Source organism: Geotrypetes seraphini, chromosome 2, assembly GCF_902459505.1.
Source record: "Geotrypetes seraphini chromosome 2, aGeoSer1.1, whole genome shotgun sequence".
In the NCBI taxonomy this organism is placed as follows: domain Eukaryota; kingdom Metazoa; phylum Chordata; class Amphibia; order Gymnophiona; family Dermophiidae; genus Geotrypetes; species Geotrypetes seraphini.
In genome coordinates, this window is record NC_047085.1 from 257,944,369 (window position 1) to 257,968,591 (window position 24,223).

General features: G+C 43.8%; 1 protein-coding gene across 1 annotated transcript in view; it reads right to left on the minus strand.

The window, feature by feature from the left end:
• Positions 1–24,223, minus strand: part of LOC117355322 (extracellular serine/threonine protein kinase FAM20C-like) — an 83,604-nt gene that overhangs the window by 47,501 nt on the left and 11,880 nt on the right. The window contains exons 2-5 of the mRNA XM_033933704.1: positions 22,515–22,687; positions 14,876–14,954; positions 13,115–13,207; positions 4,838–4,953 (exon numbers count right to left, since the gene is read on the minus strand). Coding sequence (XP_033789595.1) covers positions 4,838–4,953; positions 13,115–13,207; positions 14,876–14,954; positions 22,515–22,687 — 461 coding nt within the window. The remainder of the gene's footprint in view (positions 1–4,837; positions 4,954–13,114; positions 13,208–14,875; positions 14,955–22,514; positions 22,688–24,223) is intronic.

The following is a 24,223-nucleotide window of genomic DNA, read 5'->3' on the forward strand; positions in this document are numbered from 1 at the left end:
GCCGCTAACGCCTGCATTGAACAGGCGTTAGTTTTTTAGCCAACTGCGGGGGTTAGCGCGTGATGAAATGTCCAATAAACTAACCCCACTAGCACGGCTTGATAAAAGGACCCCTAAGTATCAATGGACAATAGAATATTAAATGATCTAATCTCCCGGCTTCGAGAGATGACAGTGCCAGCATCTATTAGACTTACAGCTGTCTAATTTCTGTAAATGAACTGGGGCCCAAACTGCTCTATGTAACAAGAAAAACCAAGTTTGTCTCATTGATGCCGACGCCATACTTCTCATCCTCCAAGCCCAAATACGTGGCCATTGAGACACACTAATTTGATGCTTTATCTCAATGCTCCAAATGTCATGCAGACCAGTCTTTTGTTTCTTATTTAAAAATCCAGATATTAATTTATACCACTGAGTGGCCTATTGTCCCAGGAAGTCCACTTGAAAGCATAAAAGCGGCAAACGATACTGATTACTGAGATTTTTCCATTCAGGGAACCCAACCTGAATGGCCTGCTTCAACTGCAAAAATCCAAATACACAAGAAAGGATGTCCAAAAAATCTCAAACTCACAAAAACACCCCTCAAAAACCAGGGCTACGTCTCAGAATCTATAGCAAAAAAAGGAGAAAAGACCTCAGTGTCTAACAGGGGCTCTGAAAAGCTTCCCAAATAGACAAGCCAGTCTCAGACAGAGTTTGAAACTGGCAGACACATCCTTAGTCAAAAAACTTCTTCAAACTCTATTAATATATTCAGAGTCACACATCTCGTTTTATAAACTTTTTAAATTTTTAAATAATTTTTCATGAGTAGTGTCATAAAAGTCACTTATCTGAACAGATAGCTGTTTAAATGTAGTCCTGGGGTTAGAAAGCAGGAACAAAAAATGCTCCGTGGGAAGTCAGTTGAAAGCTAATTCAAGCGTGTCCATTGCAACACTTCCACATTCATCCAACAGGGCTCCCTGTTTCGCTACAGTGCTTCGTCAGGGATTTTGAGCATCCATTCACCCGCTTCCACTCCTGTCACCTGCTTCAACTGCAACCATCTATAATTTTGTGATTTGTTAAGACCAAATTTGTGTTGCAATCGTGAAAAGTCAAGCAGCTTACCATCTGATATTACATCATCCAAAGTGTGTATGCCTGCCTTCATCCAGTGTTTCCAGATGAGACTATGAGTTCTGATAGTAGGTGATCCTAAGGAGGAACAGATGAGCCTGTCCTTGACACCAAGGATCCAAAAGTGGTATCCTCCCTCGCTGCCACATCCATCCTATAAAACTTTGTAAATGTATGGAGAATGGACCATGTAGCTGCTCTACAACTTCTTCAGGAGGAATTGCTTGTGCCTCCACCCACAAAGATGCCACACTTCTAGTAGAGTATGCTCTCAAAGAAATTGGTGGTTGTTTACCACAGCCAATGTATGCCAATGAAATAGCCACACAAATCCATCTGGAAATGGTTGCCTTAGATCAGGGGTGTCAAATTCAATCACATAAGGGGCCGAAATCTAAAACTTAGGCTAAGTTATGGGCCAGATTTTTTATTAAGCTATTTAGGGGTCCTTTTATTAAGGTACGTAACCAATTTAGCGCGCGCTAAATGCACACCTTAATAAAAGTACCCCTTAGTCTTAACAGAAGTACAGTGTTCCCCCGCAAATTTGTGGTTCATGGTTTCACTCATTTGCAGTATTCTCTGACCGCCTCTTCCTATACTAAAGTCATGTCAAAGCAGCTCCTGATTGGTGTAGCCTGACTTTAGTACAGGAAGAGGAGGTCGGAGCATACTGCAAATGATTTTATTCACTCGCCGGGGCTCCAGCTGCCCTCTCCTGCCTCCCCAGGTGAAAAACCGTATTCGCGGGGGTTCCTGGAACAGAACCCCCGCGAATATCGGTGGAGTACTGTAAAGGGTTACAACCTCTCCAATCCCATGCCGGCTCTGTGATATAAACAAAATAAATAAAAAAGACTTTTCCTTTCTCTTTTAGGTCCTAGTTCACGCCTGCTGTCTAACACCAGCTCTGGCAGGATACACATTTCAAATCTGACATATTGTAATCACAAAACAGAAAATAAAATTATATCTTCTACCTTTTGTTGTCTGGTCATTATTCAAATCATGTTGTGGTCCCAGGCTTTGGTTGTCTTCTGATAACTCGCACCCGTCAGGATTTCACACATATGCCATCTGAACATAATTACGCACAGCTTATTAAACCCAAGTTTATAAACACTTGTCTCACTTTCCAGAAGAAACCTTAAAATGTTTTAAACCTGGGCATGAGGCCTAAGTGCCAAGAAAAAGACTAGAACAACCTTGAAAGTTATAGATATGCCTGCTGGAATAGTGACTACTCTCCTGTGTGTAGGGTCTTCCTGCTGGCTTGCACATACTTCCAATACATACACCGCTGATAACTCTTACAGATGGAGCTCTGCCCAATTAAACAGAAGCTGGCCTCCAGACTCAGTGGAGCATTTCTGGTGCTCCCCCCTGACGATTGACATAAATCACCACTGTAGCATTGTCTGAGAAAACCCTAATCACTTTGCCTTCCAGATGTTTCTCCAGTGTCTGCAAGGTGAGCTGAATGGCCCATAGCTCCAGTTGGTTTATATTTTTCTTTGATGGCATTCAATGGCCTTCAACTGGATGCCCAATGTGATACACCATTGAAAGATGGTGCAGGACAATGGTGTGCCGACAATCCCGCCCCGACATTTGCACACAGGACAAATGCATGCCTCCACTTCCGCAGGTTTGAGGCTTTTCCATTTGTGATCTGAGGGGGGGGGACCCCCAACTATACTTAGAACTTCTCACTCTCCCGTTGGGGGGTTGGGGGAGAACCCCCCCAATACACTGAAAACTCCCGTTCTCCTTCCTGTTTCTGCTCTTCAGGAGTTTTCAGTGTAGTGTGTGTATATGTGTGTGTGTGTGTGTGTCAGGGGGGTTGTTCCCCCCCCACCCCCAGCAGGAGCGTGAGGAGTTGTAAGTGTAGTGAGGGGGGTCCCCCACACACAAGCCCAATGGACAGGCGGAATGGACTCTATGACTTGAATGGCTAACAGCCTGTCTTCTGTACCTTGGACTTTGAATACTTTTTCTGGCTGTCCATCCAATGAATCCACAAAGTGGTCTGCCAAAGGGTAGCTGAATTTGAGTTGGTATCCATTTCAGATTATGTCCATCACCCAGTGGTCCGAGTTGATCTGTGCCCAAGCCTCCCAGTAATCCATTAGCCATCCTCCTATCTACGTGAGTCTAGCTACATCCCTGGTGTCATTGGGACTTCTTGGATGCTGTGGTGGAGCGTGGTCCGGAGGACTCAGTACATCTAGAGTTACCAAACCTTTATCTGGAACCCTGAATCGTTCTCTGAGTGGATGATCCTCCTGAGTTCTGTCAAAAACATGTGGAGTGGGATCCAAGATGGCCGCACTTATCTGACGTCTTCCTAGTCTCCTCTCTTACTTGCTGCTAGATTTCCTCATGCCGAAGTGATGGGGAAGGAGTGCCACTGGTGCTTTGCGGTGCTTGGAGTCAGCTGTTTCAGGCCTGATTGATGATTTTTTGAGGAGTGGTTTTTGAGGCAGATGGAAGTTTTTAATTAAAATCAGGAAAATCCAAGATGGCCAATGTGGTAGCATGGTTGCGCTAAAAATGGCCTGGAAAGACATCCTAAAGGGTCAAAAAATTCTAGGAAGGGGTTTTGGAGGAGGGGGACCCTAGATATAGCCCCAGAAATATTTATAACCAGCAAAATCATTATTCCACCCATTTTCCCTAGACTTCAATAGGCAGTACTCATTGTCTGTGCTGGGCTAGCCTGCTTCAGCTGTCACCAAAACTGGAACTGAAGAAGACACTTTCTCAATCAGCAAACCAATTCCACTTGCTGGGATATTTGGGCTGCCAGTAAAACTTAAAGCCTGACTGAGACATCAATCCCTGAGGATCCACTCACGAGTGGGGGGAAGAATTTATGCAGTCGGCACCCATTAAGCCCTGCTGGACCGACACTGGGGCCAAACAGCCTGTGCTCTAGCTCCTGATAAATCAGGATATGAGCTAGCTTGAAGGGGAACAGACCCTGAGCTCCACAAGCCCAACGGCAGGCCTGCCAGACAGGAACCCTTGAGTGTTGCCTTGCCAGCTGCAGCCTACTTTGACAGAGTCTGTGCCCTCTCCCAAGGCAGAGCTGCTCCAGGGTCACTTGGGACCTCTCCAGCACCGAAAGCCCCAAACTCAAATAAAAATCTCAAAAAATAATGCTATCAGAGCAGATCAGAATCACACCTTCTCAAATCGCTTGCAGAAGGAAAAAACTGAAGGGGGCTCTACAGCACTGGAGGAGGTGGAGCTGAAGAATGTAAATTTCATCCTTCTGCAATCAGCTCGTGAGTATGGGAATATCACCTACTGTCAGAACTCATATGCCCTTTGCACCAGAACTCTGTTTCCTGTGGAATGAAGTCCCCTTGGTATTTTAATTTGCAGGGCCAACAAATAAGGATCAAGGTTGCCCAGCCCTGGTGCCTTCTATTATATATGAAATGTGTTAAACCCTCCTCTGAGCCTAATCCTGGAGTGTCTGTATATTAACACTCTCTGTCTTCCAGCTCAGTTTAGTAGTTAGAAATTACTTTTGATAGGTCCTTCCCAAGTGATGAGGTCAGTTTTTAAGCCTGGGCTGTGTTCTTGACATTGATTACTCGTTTTTCTTTTAAAACTAAAATTATTCCTGACAGAAAGCCAATGGAAGCACAGAGACCAGCCCCTCGTGTCGCCCCTTCAGATAAGCATGTTCCTTCACCTGGTGAGATATAGAATGTCTTAGCCAGTTTCTTATCAGTCGTGATGTCTCGGATCTCCTTGGTCATGTTGATCAGTCGGCCGGCCACAGGTGGGATTCTCCGGAAATCCAAGATCCTTCCGGAGGGAACAAGACAAAGCGATTAAGCAAAAAAAAAAAAAAAAAAAGACAATCATAATCATTATTGATTTAAGTCATGGTTGAATGGGTCTGATAGACAAACCCAAAACAGTTTAAATGTATTATATGCAGGTACTTTCTTTGTCCATAATGGGCTCACAGACTAAGGCAGGGGTGTCAAAGTCCCTCCTCGAGGGCCGCAATCCAGTCGGGTTTTCAGGATTTCCCCAATGAATATGCATGAGATCTATTAGCATACCATGAAAGCAGTGTATGCAAATAGATCTCATGCATACTCACTGGGGAAATCCTGAAAACCCAACTGGATTGCGGCCCTTGAGGAGGGACTTTGACACCCCTGGTCTAAGGGCTCCTTTTACTAAACTGTGGAAGAGCTTCTTACCATGGGTCGGTGCGGTAAATGCTCCGACGTGCATTTCCTGTCCATGCCCCAAATGGCTCCAGAAAAAGGAGGATGGATTGATAAAACTATATTGACTGTTCATATGGGACATCGTTTGTTTACAATGTTAATTTTGGTTTTTAAGATATGCATTCACAAACTCCACACCTACTTTGCCCTTTCATAAGAACATTAAGAGCTGTCATACTGGGACAGACTGCAGGTCCATCAAGCCCAGTATCTTGCTTCCATCAGTGGCCAACCCAGGTCACAAGTACCTGGCAAGATCCCAAAGAGTAAAACTGATTTTATACTGTTTATCCTAGGAATAAGTTGTGGATTTCCCTGCATACATCTTAATAATGGCTTATGGACTTCTCTTTTAGGAAGTTAGCCATCCCTTTTTTAAACCTTACTAAGCTAACTGCTTTCACCATATTCTCCAGCATTGAATTACACATTGAGGGAATAAATATTTTATCCTGTTTGTTTTAAATCTGCTACTTCTAGCTACAATATGAGGGGGTTGTAAAAACCTCTCTGCCCAAACAAGAAGAGAATGACATGGATATGGTTCAATCAATGATCTGAAACAATGTCAAAATATGGAATTTTAATTTCTGCAAATTGACATTTAACAGAATAAGACAACACTCTTTTCAGCTACAGTGGCAAAACAATGCTCAGAGTTTAGGAAGTTGGTTGGTTGGGCTCAGAACTTTTCAGCACCCCGTCGTACATTCCCCCAAGTCCTAGTATTTTTGGAAAGAATATACAAGCAATTTGCACAGTATGTCCAAATCATAGATTACAGTCTATGGATGAGAACCATTTGGTAATTCCAGATAGGTTAGTATTTTATTGGAAAAGATGGGGAATTAACATTTTCTGATTATAAGCTGTTGAAAACTGGAGCAGGCTACCATCTGAGATTAGGAAAATGCCATTGTATTTGGCCTTTAGGAAGGCACCAAAAACTTATTTCCCAGATTTTACATTTTGATTTTATGTGTTTTATTTATGTACTTTTATTCACCCTCTTGAAGGGCACTTTGATTGCCAAGAAGAGAGTAAGTACAGTTTCATTAATACACAAATACTGTAAATACATTCCTGTTTGTTAAATTCGATTGATTTTTCTATCGGCTGCATTTAAAGAGCTATTTAGTAAACTGCTGACCTGCAACATAATAATTAGTGCACATGGGAAAGGTACGCACAGGATTACTGAGAACTGAGATTGAGGGGGTAACTGTAAGCTCCACAGGGAGATTTTAGCCACTGACTGGTTGCACTATAGGCACGCTTGCGATAGAGCTGGAAACTGACACTTATAGAATGACTTGGGGCAAATTTTTCCCCGTCATTTTCCCATCCCATCCCCACGAGTTTTTTTTCCTGTCCATGCCCCCATTCCTGCAAGTTCTGTTCTCATCTGCTCATGCCTCATACACTTTAAAACCATAAGTGTTCGAGGCTTGCGCAGTTAAGGCAGAGCTTATAGGAATGGGGCAGGTACAGAGACATGACAAAACTCACAGGGATGGGGAAATTGAGTTCCTACGGGGAGAGGGACAAATTTGTCCGTGTCATTCTCTACTGACACTTAGCATACTGCTTCTTAATGCAATCCTAGCTCCCCTGTGCAATAAGCAAATTACCAATGGATTTAACCCCCCCCCAGCAAATACCACCATGGTAATACACAGCCATTTGCTGTATTAGAACATAAGAACATAAGAACTGCCATCACCGGATCAGACCCAAGGTCCATCGAGTCTGGCGATCTGCATACGCAGAGGCCCACATCAGGTGCACACCTGATGTAGTTTTAGTCATCTGTATCCCTCTATGCCTCTCGTAAGGAGATGTGCATCTAATTTGCTTTTGAATCCTTTTGAAGAGTAAAATGTCACCTTTCCTTGGAACAACCACGTTGTATCTCTAAAGGAGAGGAAGGGATAGTAGATGGCACAGTTAGGCAGACTAGATAGGCCATATGGTCTTTCTCTGATTCATTTTTCTTTGTTTCCTGTCAGTGTGTGAGCAGGGATTAGTTCATGCAGACAGGCAGTGAGACTTAAGGGCAGGGGTCTCCAAAGTCCCTCCTCGAGGGCCAAACCCAGTCAGGTTTTCGGGATTTCCTCAATGAATATGCATGAGATCTATATGCATGTACTGCTTTCAATGCATATTCATTGGGGAAATCCCAAAAACCTGACTGGATTCAGCCCTCGAGGAGGGACTTTGGAGACCCCTGCTTAAGGGGAAAGAAAGCCCACTGGCTCTAAGGGCAAGATGCACAAAACTCTGACAACCTGGTAAAAAATACTGGGTTGGGAGCAATTTTGATTTTCCAGGTCATGATCAGCAGAAATAGCATGCAAATCATATGCATGCTATGGAGCTCACAATCAAAAGTTTAAAACGTCAAAAAACCAGCCTAAGTCAGCACTTGGATGGCCTAATAGCAGGGACATCCAAGCGCCGATGAAAACCAACTTTCTGGATGTGCAGCAGCACTTCTAAGCTGGTGTGCATCCAGAAAGCAAAGGGGTGTGTTGGGAGGTGTGTAATGGGCGGGAATCAGGCAGGCTTCAACCTGGACGTACCCCAGCCATAATCAAAGCTTTCCTAGAAGGAACTTAGATGCCGGCAGTTAGACCTGTTTGAGTTGTGTCTAAGTTCCACAAAGGTGTCCAAACTGACAAGAAGACCATTGGAGGATTTAAGGCATGACCCCCCCCTTACTCCCCCAGTGGTCAAAACCCCCTCCTACCACCCAAAAAGTGACCCTCCCTCCAAACCTAGAGGCTTCCCATTAGTTGATCGCAGCAGAGAAATCTTCATCAGCTGAGCTGGTTTCGGGGATTCCTGGTGGCTCAGCTGATAGGGATTCCCCCTGCCAGGATCAGCTGAGCCATGGAACCCTACACCCCTCCCCCTGACATCTCCGACATACCTCTGATATCCTGACAACCCCCTGATATCCTTTACATCCCCTGACATCTCTGCCCCTCCACATCCCCCAACATTCCTGGGCCCCCATCCCACATCCCCAGAACCCACTCTACCTTTGCAAGAGCAATCGGCAGGAGGGAAGCTCACGCCCTCCTGCCTACAGGGCCGCGTGCTGCAATGACGGGGCTTCCCCCTTCCAATCCATCTTGGGATACATTGGAAGGGGCCGAAGGCCCTGATTGGCTCAAAATGGCGATTTTGATTATACCCCTCTACTTGTACTGAGCAGTCTAGCAAAAAGGGTGGGGTAAGGGAGGGGGAGGAAGAACTGTGCCTGGCGCCAGCCCACTAGAACTAAACAGTAGGGTTTTTGTGGGGTTTTTTTGTGGGGCGGGGTTGTTTGTTTCAGCCATGACATGGATGCAGCTGTTGTGTGTCCCATCCCTAACAGCCTGTACAAATGTTACCCCAACGCTGAAAAGTATTTTACACCAATGTCAATGTAAATTAAGTGTTTCAATAACACCCCTTCATGATATATTCAGCGTGTTGTATGAATAGATGTGGCCTCAGGTACACCACCTCCACCCTTAATGGTAATGACTTTATATCGGGAGGAGATATCGGTGTCTTGGTGTCTTCATTGGCCTACATACTTTTTAGCGTATCCCTTTTATATTTTTTATCATTTGGTTTTTTATGTTTTTATAATGTTACTAGTCTTTAAGCCCGTTATATTAATGGGTGCTAGAGTAGATGTCTGTCTGTCTGGTTATTTTTTTTCTTTGTGTCTCTCTACTTGCACGCTGCCTGTCTGTCATTTTTTCTGTCTGTGAATCTCCCTGTGTCCTTAGTGCCCTCAGTGCCTCCTTCCTATGTCCATAGTGCACCCAGTGCCTTAGTGCCCCCAGTGCCTCCTTCCTCCCCTCCCCCTGCCCCCTCCCCTCCCCCTCCCCTCCTTCCTGCCTCACCCCCCTCTGATGCCAGTCTGCCTCCCATCCCCCTTCCATTGAAAACCCCCGATGCCAGCCTGCCTGCCTCCCATCCCCCTGAGCAGCATGTTTCCATGAAAACCACCCCCCAATGCCATTCTGCTTCCATTGAACCCCCCCACCCCCCCTACGATGCCAGCCTGCATGCCTCCCATCCCCCTTCCACTGAAACTCCACCCCCACCCCCTGATGCCCCTAATGCTGCAGTTTCGGAAACACATCCATTTATGTGCCAAACGGCATCCCTTCCTCCCATATGCACTTTATGCCCCAATTAGGGATTTCTTTCCACAGTCTGCACAGTAGTTTTTGTGAGACTCTGACAAAATGATTTACCGTACCCAACCTCCAGTGGTGGAAATGAGAAGAAAGACTAAAACATCACCAGAGATCGCCTGGAAGAGAATGGCCGGGGAAGGAAAACAGATCTAATGTGGCATCACTTTTCGCTCCGGAGCACTTATTTCCCCCCCCCCCCCCCGAGCGCACTCTGTTATGTTCCAGGAGGGGGGACTCTTATTTTGAAGGCGCTGGCTAGCGAAGACTCTTCCGAAGGACTGCATTGCCGCCTGGGACCGGGACTGCCAGTGCCTGTTTGTCTGTGTTGGAGCCGCGTGATCGGGATTTAAGGAAACACGTCTGCACAGCCATCAACTGCTGTCTTTCCGCCTCTGCCGGCGGGGACCGCTGGGGCCTGTGTACGGCGGGGAAGGGGGGGTCTTGCCTGGCTGGGGCCGGCCGAATCCCGGGCCTGCTCTCCTTCCCCTAAGTCCTGGTCTCTCACGCCGCGCCATCTAGCGCATGCGCACTCGTGCCGCCACATCCTGACAGATCAGGGATCAGGGAACATGCGGCGCAAGTGCGCATGCGCGCGTAGCGTTTTATTATTATAGATAGGAGATTTTTCACACATCATTGACACTGACCGCAGTCGGTGTGTAGGAAGTATCCTTCTTCCTCATGTCACTATTGTTCTGATATAATCTTTGGCCTACTGTCTTACCCCTATTATATGCCACCCTTGGGAACAAATGCAAAGGGGATACAGGCCCAACACGTGCCAATATTTCCTCATAATTTGGATGAATTTACCTGCTACCGGGGAGTATGAAACAATACACGTAAGACTGTCTTGGATATTCTCTCCCACCTCAACCTTGTCTTGCAATAGGAGCTCTTGCTGGGCAAGGACATGAGGAAGGAGGATACTTACCTACACACCGACTGCAGTCGGTGTCAATAGTGTGAGAAAATTATCAAGGGTAGCACCTGGACAGTTCCCAATAAGGGGTACACTATTAAGGCAAAAAGCAATACCAACTGTAACACCGCTGGTGTAATTTATGCAATAACTTGCCCTTGTGGGTTGATCTATATTGGCCATACTAATAGGCCAGTTAAGATCAGAATGAATGAACACAAATCGCGTATAGTGACTCACAACGAACAAGCCCCTTTGATACATCATTGGATGAGTAAACATCACACGATGGATGACATGAGATGGCGTGTGATTGAATCTGTGGGGAGGGAGGTAGGGGTAATATAGAACAAGTGTTAAATTTTAAAGAACAAGGCTGGATCCACCGGTTAGATACGGTGGCTCCAAAAGAGATGGAATGGGCTACGTTGTTTTAGTCCCTTCTCTGGACTGTGCGAGGGTCAGCTGATAGTGGAAACTTAATAAATATGATAGTAAAGCATGCCGCCGCCATCTCGCTAATGAATTTGAGTAAGGTGGAGTACACAGCGGCTCTAGTGAGTACAGGATTTGATTGAATTAACAAATATGAGATTTTTAGGGGTATTAGGAGTTTTAATAAAAGATTTTAAGGAGTTAAGACACACTAAAGGGTTTTTATTTTTTATTTTTCATAGGGGGATCCTTGATAAAGCAATTTTTTGCGAAACATGTCAGATCATCCAGCCCCAGGAGCATGAGAGTTTTAGACGAATTTAAGTATAAAATAACTCTTAAATTTGTAAAAATCTCCTATAACATTATAAAAACATAAAAAAAAACAAACGATAAAAAATATAAAAGGGATACGCTAAAAAGTATGTAGGCCAATGAAGACACCAAGACACCGATATCTCCTCCCGATATAAAGTCATTACCATTAAGGGTGGAGGTGGTGTACCTGAGGCCACATCTATTCATCTATTCATACAACACGCTGAATATATCATGAAGGGGTGTTGTTGAAACACTTAATTTACACTGACATTGGTGTAAAATACTTTTCAGCGTTGGGGTAACATTTGTACAGGTTATAAGTTTGAGCCCTGATCGCAAAAGTTATTGTGAAAGTAAGAGCCATCTTTGGTATAAGTACATGCCATCCCTAACAGCTGCATTCTGACCACAGGCGTGGGACATACACTTATACAATTTAATTTTTAATTTTTAATTTTAATTTTAATTTAATTCTTATATACCGCTAATAACCGTGAGGTTTCTAAGCGGTTTACAAAAATGATGCATTAAAAAGATACAATAGATAAAAATAAATAAGATAGGTACTTGGAAATTTCCCTAACTGTCCCAAAGGCTCACAATCTAACTAAAGTACCTGAAGAAACAATTAATGAAAAGTAAAGATAAAAATATAAAGAGAGAGGTAGAGATACAACAGTTGCACAAACAGCTACCAGCAGCTCCAGACTGCCTGAAAATTTTTGCCTGGTAAGAGGTGGTCATTTCCTTCTGAGCATTACAAGGACTGCTCATTTTAAAACTAATGAGCTCCTTGTAATGCATTCGCATAGGGTTCCCTGTGGCTGCTACTGCGATTGGTAGAAGGTATAATTCCAGTAGCGTTCAGCAAAATGCTGGTTAGCGCTGGCTGAATATTGTGCCTTTAATTCGATGCCTTTCAAAATCCAAGTTTTAAGGTGAGTGACAAAAATAATATTTTCTTGTGTGGAGGGTTTATAATCTAAGGGCAAGATTTACTAAAGGGTGCTATTGTGCGCTAACACGCATTAACAGAAGTTATTTACTGCAAGTCCTATTTCTTATTTAGTGGGATCTATTTACTAATAATATACATTAAAGGAATGTTAGTGCATTTTAGTAAGTCTAGCCCTAAGGTTGTACCCGAGGCAATAGAGTGGCTGACTTGCCCCAGGTCACAAGGAGCCGTCAATGGGATCTAATTCATGGCTTTACCCATTCTCACCCTGTGATTCCTCCCCGAGGAAAAAAAAGACCCCCTAGAAATCTAAGGGGAGTGTGTGGCGCAGTGGTTAAAGCTACAGCCTCAGCACCCTGGGGTTGTGGGTTCAAACCCATGATGCTCCTTGTGACCCTGGGCAAGTCACTTAATCCCCCCATTGCCCCAGATAGATTGTGAGCCCGCCGGGACAGACAGGGAAAAATGCTTGAGTGCCTGAATAAATTCATGTAAACCGTTCTGAACTCCCCTGGGAGAACGGTATAGAAAAATTTAATAAATAAAAAATAAAATGAAAAAAAATACTGCATGGATAGTTTCAGTTTCAAAAGTTAAAAAATACATGTTGCCCCCCCCAGGTCATCTCTAAACTGTATGGGCAAATTACTTACTCACGTCATTGAATAACATAATGTATTTTACCTGCACTGAGGATAGGCAATGCACAAAGAGCCCAGTGAAATGCAGTTTCACCTGTGGAAATAGTCTGGAAGACTGACCTGGAGAAGTCTGAGCCTCCAGAGGATAGGACGGGGGATAGTCGGAGCTGAAGGGATGGCGCAGAGTGCCTGGGACAGAAAGTATTGCAGGGAATGGCTGGGGAGGAGAGACTGCAGGGAGTCACCTGTCCAGGTGGAAAGCTGCAATTTCGGCATTGTGACGCTCAAAATCTGAGAAGTAAAAGAAATCCGCTGAAGTCTCCTTATACCGTGATTGCCTGAGAAGAGAAAGGAGGAATGAAAGCAGAATATAATTGAAATCAACAAGAATACAGGCGAGGACCTCTAATTATACTGTCCTGGACTTGTGGTCTCTCTAGCTCTCTCATTCTCAACTCATTTACCCCTCTCTAGCCATCTCCTTATTTTCCCCTCTTACTCCTTCTCCTCTTGCTCCCTCCAGAGCACCTCCCAGTATGAAACAGCTAAAAGGAAGCCTTTGCATGGGGCCCATTCCTGTGGGAGCCAGTGGGGGCTGAGCGTCCTCAGTCGAGAAAGCTCCAGTGAGGGGTAATTTACATTGTGTTTTGCACCCCAGTCATTCTGAAACACTGGTGCCTGTGAATCCTTGTACAATAAAACTGAACTGAATGTTTTAGTAAAGAATAAACCATGACAGTGTAACCTATAACAGAAATTCTCTCAGACAGACACAGAATTGCAGAAAACGTTTTGTTTCCGACAGCAGCAAAAGAGACGTTCCAAAGCAACACCAACCCCCTCTTCTATGAAACTGTGATAGCAGTTTATAGTGCGGTGAGCCGCACTGAATGGCCATTTAGCGCGGCTCTCTACACTACAAACTGCTAGCGCAGTTTAATACAAGAGGGGGTTAATTTTGGTGATTAGTGCTTCCAATTTACTGCCTGTATGGAATAGTTCTGATTGTAAAGTCTAGCAACAGAGCCCATAGAGAATGACATGGGGACAGGATTTGTCCCTGTCCCCAGTGACTTAGCAAGGATGAGAGGCACCTGGGGCGGGGGTGCCCCTCCCACACCATCTTCTCCGCCCCCCCCACATGCTCCTTCCCCACTCCTCCTACTGCTATACACGCGTACCGCTTCCTTTCCTCCTTACCTCAGTAACGTTCCTGGTGGAGCAGCAACCCCCCAACCTGCTGTTGCGCCTGCGTGGACTCTCCCTCTGAGGTCACTTTCTAGGTGCGGGTCCAGGAAGTGACAACAGAAGAAGAGCTGATGCAAGCACGACAGCAGGTTGGGGTTGCTGATCGTGCCAGGAATGTTACAGAAGTAGGGGAGAAAGAAAGTGGTGCATGCTCATGGTGGGGGTGGGTTGGGGGCGGAGAGGAGGACAGGTGCGGTACCCCTCCTTTACTATGCCACTGCAAGTCCCCATGGTTAACCACAAGAAACCATCCCTGTTTCATGGTTTAAGGAGAGAGAGAAGACTCAGAGTCTGAATGGGCCCAGCCACTGACCCTCAAGCCTTGTATTGAAGAATGCTGGTGTAGAAGGACTAAGGTTGAGAGAGTCACTAAAGAATGAAACAGGATGGTTTACCCCAGGGGTACGCAATTCCGGCCCTCAAGAGCCACATGCAGGTCAGGTTTCCAGGATATTCACAATGAATATGTATGAGATGGATATGCATGCACTGTCTCCTTGAGATGCAAATCTGTCTCATGCATATTTATTGTGGATATCCTGAAAACCTGGCCTGCCTGTGGCTCTCGAGGACCGGAATTGCCTACCCCTGGTTTACCCTGATTATCCGCAGGGACGGGGACTTCCAGAATCAAAGCAGTGGACCCTGGTGGTGATGCGTGATAAGAATTTCAGACTGAGGAAAGTGTAGTGTGCCAGAGGAAGAGCTTCTCAAAGCCAGAGGAGAAAGTCCCTGGAAGGGGGTCCTTGCGTACTCACTTCATGGGTTTGAAGAGCGCTTGCCCGTAGTTCTGGAGATTCATGACTAGTTTCAGCTGTGTCCCTCCTGATTTCTGAACTGCAAGGCAAGATGGAGTAGGGGAGGGATGAAAAGGAGAGGGAAGTGGGAAGATGAGCATAAGTCACAAGTTTTCTGTTCCCTGCAATGCAAACCCTAATCGCTTTATCCCACTGGGTCCTGGGGAACACCTGATCTGGGGGTCTGTGACCTTGTTCTGTCAGATATAGACATGCAGTTTTCATTTTATCTCCTATCAGATGAGCCCTTGGCATAGGCCAGTGGTCTCAAATTCGTAGCCCGGGGGCCACATGCAGCCCACCAGGTACTATTTTGCGGCCCGCGGTCTGTATTGGTGCTGCCCACTCTTTGTAGCGTCCTCCGGCTTCCCCCCTGGCCTCCAGCTCTTACCTTCAGAGAGGATTGCTGGTGCTGTAGCGATCCTTGCAGGCTGCCTTCGTCCGCAGCATCACGTTCCCTCTGCTGCGATCCTGGCCCTGATGTCAGAGGAGGGGCAGGACCGCGGCAGAGGGAATGTGCTGCAGAGGTTGATGGCTGCCTGCAAGGAATGTTACAGCACCGGCGATCCTCTCTGCAGGCTGCGATAATTAGCTGAAACTAAGACCGGGAGGCCAGGGGGGGAAACTGGAGGATGCTGCAAAGAAGGGGGGAACAAGCAGGCTTTTGAGGGGGGAGGGGAAAAAGATTGTCATTTCTTTAATAAGACATTAACTATTTTTTCTGTGGCCCTGCAAGTACCTACAAATCCAAAATATGGCCCTGCAAAGGGTTTGAGTGAGACCACTGGCATAGGCTGATACAGTGAATGTATGCTGGAGTTGCACTAGTTCTCATTTGTAAGTACTGGTTCTCCTTAATGATATACCCCCCTTTTACTAAACCATGGTAGATGTTTCTACCTCGGCCCGGAGTGCTAAATGGTCTAATGCTGCTCCAATGCTCATAGAATTCCTATTGAGCGTTGGAGCAGCCTCAGATCATTTGGCGCCTCAGGTTATGGTAGAAACCTCTACTAAGGCTTAATAAAAGGGGGCCATAGTAACATAGTAAATGATTGACTAATACAAAACTAAAAAAATTTGAACTTACACTGGCTACTTGTCAAAGCTCGTATCACCTTCAAACTATCATGCATAAATCTTATATGCAAAAACCGCTGAACCGCTCATAAACCTATTCATCAATTCTTGGTCAACGTCAACCAGAAAACTGGAATCGCTTCAACTGCTCCTCCCATCTCCCAACGGGGTTAAATACAAACGCACATTCGACTCGCTCTTCACATATCTTGGCACCAAGACCTGGAACAACCTCCCAATTAACATTAGGATGGAAACATTCTACAACAGATTCTGAAAAAAATGAAAAACTCTCTTCTTTGAAAGCATACACACCATAGACAATTAACTTGAAATGCCTAATATCACTAAATTCCATACTCTTCTCAAGTGCTATACCAGTACAGTCATAGAACCTCCAGTCTCTCTTCCCTATTATGCCATTCATAATTCTGCCCTCCTCAAACTGCCGTAATGTAGCATATACATTCCGTAATTTCTTATAAGTTGCCTTGAACCTGATTAAACATAGGGCTTCTTTTACTAAGGTGCGCTAGCGTTTTTAGCGCACGCAGGATATTACCGCGCGCTACGCGGCTAGAACTAACGCCAGCTCAATGCTGGCATTAAGGTCTAGTGCACGCGGCAATTCAGCGCATGCTATTCCGCACGTTAATTCTCTAACGTAGCTTAGTAAAAGGAGCCCATAGTGTGACTCAGAAATACTAGATTAGATTAGGTAAAGACCGGAATGGTCCAACCATTCTGCCCATTAGTTGCATGCATTATAAATTCATGATTAAATTGTCTTTTTTCTTTGATATTTTGGGGCCATATGCTGTAAAGCCTACCCGGTATCGTCCTTAGTTTCCAACTACTGGATTTGTTGTCATTTTAACATAAAAAAAAAAAATTCTTATTTTCTGATCTGTGAATGAATGTATTTATCTATTTGATTATTTAAAATACTTCTAAACCACACTATCCGATTGTGCTAGGGAGTAAACAGACTGAACATATAAAATCTCATACAAACAGGACATTAGTGAGGAGTGTGTGCTACAGCTTCAGCATCCTGGGGTTGTGGGTTCAAACTCCACGGCAAGTCACTTAGTCCTCCATAGCCCCAGGAATGTTAGATAGATTGTGAGCCCACCGGGACATACAGGGAAAATGCTTGAGTACCTGATTGTAAAACCACTTAGATACCCTTGATAGGCAGTATAAAAAAACCTAATAAGCTTAAAACCTAAGATAATACACATTGAAAAAACAAATACAGAAATTTCAAAAAAAAAAAATTCATAATAAATCAATTTGGGACCAAATTAAGTTTCAAGTTTCAAGTTTCAAGTTTAATCTTTATTTGATGAATCGCTTATAACAATATCTAAGCGATGTACAATATAAAAACCATCAGATTGTGGTAATACATTTAGATTACAAAAGTCAATTAAAAGACAGACAATATTGGACTAACAAGAAGGGGTGGGAAAAAAGGGAAAAAGTTAATAATGTATTAGATAACCCTGTGGCATTATCCTATGATACTGTGATATTTGGTATGAAAATGAGAGCAAAAAGTCAGATTTCTGCAAATAACAATAAATTACTACTTATAATGACTGGAGTTGCCATTCAGCAGATCACATTTAATTGGAAGGATTGGAGGAGATTAAATTACAACTTCTGGTGGAACTCTTTATGCCATATCTATAAAATGGAAAGGTGTATTGCAGTACAGCGGGGTTATTTTAAGAAGTTTCAGGATGTGTGGAAACCATTAACGAAGTATTGTAAAGATTAATTTAAAATTGGTTCCCTTATATTTATTTGTAAATTTAAGGTGCAGGGAAGGGGGGGATTTTATTATTACATGTTTTATATGAGAATGGAATTTATGGGAGGGAGGGTTGGGATAGGGATGGGGATAAGAATTTGTGAGATGTGTCATTGATTATTTCTAAGTGATATATTTATTGTTTATGTGATTGAATATATTTTAACACTTAATGTAATCTTGAAAATGAATAAAGAATATTAAAAAAAAAACAACAAATACAGAATATAAAAACATACACCCCCCTCCTTTACAAAGCTGCGTAAGCATTTTTTAGCATCGGCCTTGGCAGTAACAGCTCCAATGCTCATATGAGCATCAGCGCTGTTACCGCAGCCGGCGCTAAAAACGCTAGCACGGCTTTGTAAAGGAGGGGGACAGTGAGCAGCCAAGAACCATCAGTCTGAAAAAGCCCGAGAAAAGAAAAACACTTATTTGTTTCCTAAACTGTAGTGTCGATGACATCAGCTGGTAATTATTAATTTATTAATTTATCTTTTTTTAAAATAAATCTTTATTGATTTTTAAGACCAACAAAAGTGCAGATCCATATTTATACAATAATCATCAGGTTAAACACTTATATTCATAATCAGTAACAATGCATGAAGAATAAACCCCCCCGTCCCTTCCAATACATTTTCATCAAGGAATAAAACAAAGCAAAGATATAACCACCCGGATGTGTGTGAAAATAAACAAAAAGAGATAAGGCAACTATAATGAAGTAATAAAAGACGCCAATGGGCCCCAAACCAATTTAAATGAATTACTATGCCCCAACATATCTGCGTTCATTTTCTTGTACCTGTAGCATAAGCATAAATTCTCCCACCAAAAAGGAAAATTGAGACGATCATAATTTTTCCAATTACTAGTAACCATTTGCATAGCAATCCCGGTCATAATCAGGGAAAGTCGGGATTTATATCGGTCTTAGGACGCAATAACGCCCCACATATGACAACCTCATATGCCAATGGAATTTATTTCTACAATTTCTTAACACCTATAACTAAGCAGTTTACAGCATAAAACATTCACAATGATTCAAAGAGTAACATACAACCCTCTAAAAATAGCAAGGAACTACAGTACAGTAATCTGTTTCAATTAGTGCACCCTCAATTTGGAGCAGAACAGTGCAATTAATTTCCAATCTAACGAGTTTAAATGATGGAATATCCAATAATAATTTATTAGATGACCATAAACAATAAAAAGTGACATCAGAGAGAGGGATGAGGCCAGCGTGAACAACAGGAAGGAGATCCTGCTCACTGCCAGCGAAGATTTGAGGAGGTACAGTAGGTGGAGGTGGATTTAAGAGACCCCTCCCATCGCCGGGGGTGGGGAGGAGGAGAAAGGAAAGGTGCCAACCAAGACGGTGCCTGGGGCACTCCGCCCCAACCACTCCTCCTTAGTACACTACCGGTGATGATGTCAACACAAGTTGGATCTCATCACTCAAAGCTTTAAAAATCAATGTAAGCACCTTAAACCTGATACACCAGTAAATTGGCAACCAGTGCAATTCCTTCAGCGCTAAAGAAATATGATCAAATTTTGGTAGGCCCAACAATAATCTGCCGGCTGAATTTTAAAAAATCTATAGTGAATGAACCATAATTTGCAGAAAACCTAAATAAAGTGAATTGCAGTAATTCAGTACTGATAAAATCATGGCATGCAGTACTGTGCGAGAATTCACCTCGGACAGCAATTTCTTCAGGTGTCTCAACAATCTTAGCCTAATAAAGGCCTTCTGAAGAATAACAGTTTTTATTTCTGTATTAATAGACAACTTAGACTCTAATATGACTCTGAAGAAATTGCAAACGCAGTATCATCACATTTTACTGTACTGATTTGATAGAAATAAAATCTGCGTTTTTCCCACATTCAGTTAGCCTACTAACATTAAATCAAGACATCAGCATTTGTAAATACATCACTAAAAAGACAAAGGGCTCCTTTTACTAAGCTATGCACCAAGAACTAACGCCAGCTCAATGCTGGCGTTAGCGTCCAGTGCATGGGCTAAAACTGCTAGTGCAGCTTAGTAAAAGAAGCCCAAAAGTAGCTATTTCAGTATTCTTTTCTGGAAAATAAAAATGAATGTTGTCTGCTTTTAGATGATACTGAATACCAAAACAAGGTAATTCTCGACAGATTGGGATCTCATATACAGTATACTGTATATATGTATATTAAATAGGACCACTGACTGCATTTAGACTTTAGCTAAGTGACTTAAGGTGCACTTTTACTTAAGTGCAGTCAGCTTTTGCACTTGCCATGTGTTAGGTGCAAAAGAACAAGTGCACAGTTAAGTGCAAAGCCTGTGTGATAAATGTAGGGGGCGTGTCCAGCAGACATACTGCATGGGCACTGTGTTAACATACAGTGACTTGGGAGATCACAAGGAATTGTAGTAAGATTTGAACTGGGTTCCCCTGGTTTTCAGCCTGCTGCTCTAACCCATTAGGCTATGCCTCCGTTCCACAGTGCAAAGGTATGTGATGAATTTGCATACCAAGGAAGTAATGTATGCAAATTTATTTCATGAATATCTATTGTAGATATCCTGCGAACCCGACTTGGCTGGGTGTGTCCTGAGAACTGGGTTGAGAAGCACTGCTCTAGATTTATTTTATTTATTTACCCAAATTTCTATTCCGCACAATCCACAATTATGTGGATTACAAACATAACATCCATAATCTTAAAACACACAAAAGGCGCCCCTAAAATAAATTAAATGTTAAGTGGAGGCATCACTGTTTTTATTAGACCCTCATCCTACATTCCTGATACTCCTCCCTACTTCACCAAAAGCTTTAGAAAACAGGCATGTCTTCAACTGCTTTCTAAATGGGAGTAAGCCCTCCATTTTACGCAATTCCAAAGGTATGCCACAATTTAGACTCTCTGATCGTAAACTTGAGATCTCTAAAGATTTTTATTCTTATATTGCTAGAAATTGCACCTGGATAAAGTTCTAGCGATACCTGGGGGGAAGGCTTCACCAAGGGTTTTAGTTCAAGGGGGGATTGGATCAAATGGGAAAGCTTCTGGTGGGGACTGGAGGATTGGATTGGATGGGGGAGGGGAGCATGGGGGTACTGTTGGGGAGGAATGGAAGGGGAGTGGTGGCTTTATGTTTAATGGAAGGTTCTGGCAGCTGTGTTACTACACTATCAGCAGCCATGACAGCTAACATACAGTATTGACCTGCACACTAGTCATCCTCTAATCTGTCCCTGTGGTGCCTACAGATTAGGGTTACCAGATTTTACCTCGGTAAAATCTAGACCCCCTAGACCCGCCCAGGCCCTCCCAGTTCCACCCACCCCTGCTCTGTAATGCCCCAGCTCCAGCCCCAACCCCTACCTATTCGTTGGGCAGGAAGGCATCTGCGCATGTGACACAAAGTCACATGCTTGCGTGCAGGCGCGTGATGTCACCGCATTGGATCTGCGCTTGCACGGATGCCCCCTTCCGATGCCATTTCTTTTCAAAACCTGGATAATGTGCCAGTTTTGAAAAACTGTCTGGACCCCAGACATGTCCTCAAAAGGAGGACATGTCCTGGGAAATCCAGACTTCTGGTAAACCCTATTACAGATAAGCTGCCTGTACCCTTCTCCTCCACTGCCAATTCCAGACTTCATTCTTTTCATCTAGCTGCCCCATATGCCTGGAATAAACTACCTGAGTTCATCCGTCACGCCCTTTCCCTTATCTTATTTAAAGCAGACTGGAAACCCACCTTAATCCTACTTCCCACTGCCCACCACCCTAGCCAGCAGATTAACCATCGTCCCTAACTGTATCCCCCACCCTGACATCCTGTTTGTCTGTCTTGTCTGTTTAGATTGTAAGCTCTTTCGAGTAGGGATTGTCTCCTTAATGACTCTGTACAGTGCTGCGTATGACTGGTAGCGCTCTAGAAATAATTAATAGTAGCAGTAATAGTATTAGGCAGGAGGGATTTTATTTATTTTTTTAAATGCACTGACTGGTTTTGATGTGCAGTACCCCAGGGGCATTGTCAGACACCCAGTTTTGAGTGGGTCTGGGACCAAGTTGGATGCTCAGAAGAACCCTGCTCCACAGGCAATTTGGTCTCTCTCTCTCTCTTGTCCACCAGCTGGTGATCTGTTCCCTCAACCCTACAACATACCTTTTAAAGAACAGATTTTTGCCTGCAGAGAGTAGCCTGATCAATACACACTGCTTGCAATGGCCCAACAGCCTTCCTTCTTATGTACTCCACCTAGGCAGAAATAGGAAGTTGTGTCAGAAGGAGGGTTGTGGGGCCAGCACGAGCAGTATGTGTAGTATGTGTTCAGTGCCGGTAACGATCTGGGTTTTAAAAAGTATGCAAGAAAGAGGGAGAGGTGCTGGAGGTTTTCAGCTGGCGGAGACTGGGGAACCCGGCTAGCTACATCATAGGTGGGCTACTAGTGGGTGGGCCTGAACTCTAAATGGCCCACCCATGGCTTTGCCACTGCAGTAGCCATTTAGGTAGGTCTGCACTTACATCGCTTGTATGGTAAAACTGGCTCTAGCTGTTTAATGGAACTTAGTTAAAGAGCCATTGTTGAGAATATCTCCTAATTTTTCTCCTGAGACAGGCAGAATGTATGAGAGAGAAAAGAAAGGGAAAAGGGGCGAGAGGGCCTGAAAGATACACACCAGTGGCAAGGATCTTCTGTGTAGAGAGTTCCATCAGCAGCTGGGGGATCAGGGGGTCCTGTCGTGGGTACAGCTCATACCGGTTAATGCCAATGTGGAACTTAAGCCATGTGGGATATGTGTCGTAAATGGTGTCTCCTATTGGAAGGATGAACTTCTTACCTGTTGGGACCCTGCAATAGAGAAGAAGACATGATCAGGACCATACTCACAAGGCAAAGGGAAGGGGGCATAGATTTTTTTTAAACAACATTTAAACTAAAGGTACATCAAAGCACCCATAGGTAAACAATCTAGTCCATATCATGGAAAGAAGAGGGGAACACATAAGAAGAGAATTACAAAAAGAAATTCAAGACTAAAGGTCATATTTCTTCCTGGATTGTATATATAGAGGGCCATTTTCGATAGTGCATCTATGTCCGATTTGGACATCCTGAGAAGTGCATCCAAAATTTGGAAGTCAAAACCGTCCATGTTTGAAATCGCTAGATGTCCATCATTATTTAATTTTTTTATAAATCTTTATTCATTTTAAAGCCAAAAATAAGTGCAACATATTATATAGTCATTTACACTTTAATAGCACTTAAATTCAATCAGAATTATATTCTATGGCAAATACATATATCATCCCCCCCCTTTCTACTTACCCAAAAATTTGTATTCAAAATTGAAAAAAAAATCTTCCCACCCAACAATCAGTCATTTTTTAAAAAAAATTTTAAATCGCCTGTTTAGATGTCTTGGCCAACAGGACATCCAACCTTAGGACGCCTAACTTTTTTGGCCATTTTTGACCAAAAAAGGCCCAAGTTGAAAACATCCAACCCAAGCCATTTGGATGTAGGAGGGGGCACCATTTGTACTACACCAGCCACACAGACAAGCCAGCAGAGAAGTGGGGCACCTTAGAAGGCACTGCTGTGAACTTCACATGAAGGGTGTTAGGTTTTCATCTCACCATAACCCCCTCATAATGTATGGTGAGTCCTGCAAACCGCCCCCAAAACCCACTATTCCCACCTACCACTCCAATAGCCCTTATGGCTGCAGGTGTCACCTATATGGCAATAGAGTAAGATTTTGGTGGGCTTACACTTTCCACCATAAATGTAGTGGTTACTGTGGGATATGGGTCTGTCTCCCCATGTCTATTACATTACATTACATTATATTAGGGATTTCTATTCCACCATTACCTTGCGGTTCAAGGCGGATTACAAAAGAATTATCAAGGATGTATTACAAAAAGATCTTACCAAAAAGATATCTGGTCATTTTCAAAGATAGTAAGAAATGAGTATGGCTAGATGTTTTGGGTAGGTGGCTTTAGTGAGAGGCAGTATGGTTACTAAACCGCCAACCAGGTTACTCTAAACACCTGCTTGCTGCTGTACTAGGCTTTCCCATGTCAGATGCTGCTATTCTACAGACAGGTATGTACTGTTTTATTCAGTTATTTGGGGGGGGGGAGGAGGTGAGTGACCACTGGGAGAGTGTGAGGGGGGTTATGATTTAATATATCCAATGGTCATCTAGACCAGCGGTCTCAAACTCACGATTCATGGGCCGCATGCGGCCCCCCAGGTACTATTCTGTGGCCCATGGTCTGGCTGGCTCCCTTACTGAAGTTATTCTTCAGTTCAAAGCCGCGGGCGGCGGTGGAAGCTCCTCGTGCATCCGGGCCTGTGTCAGAAACCTCGCTG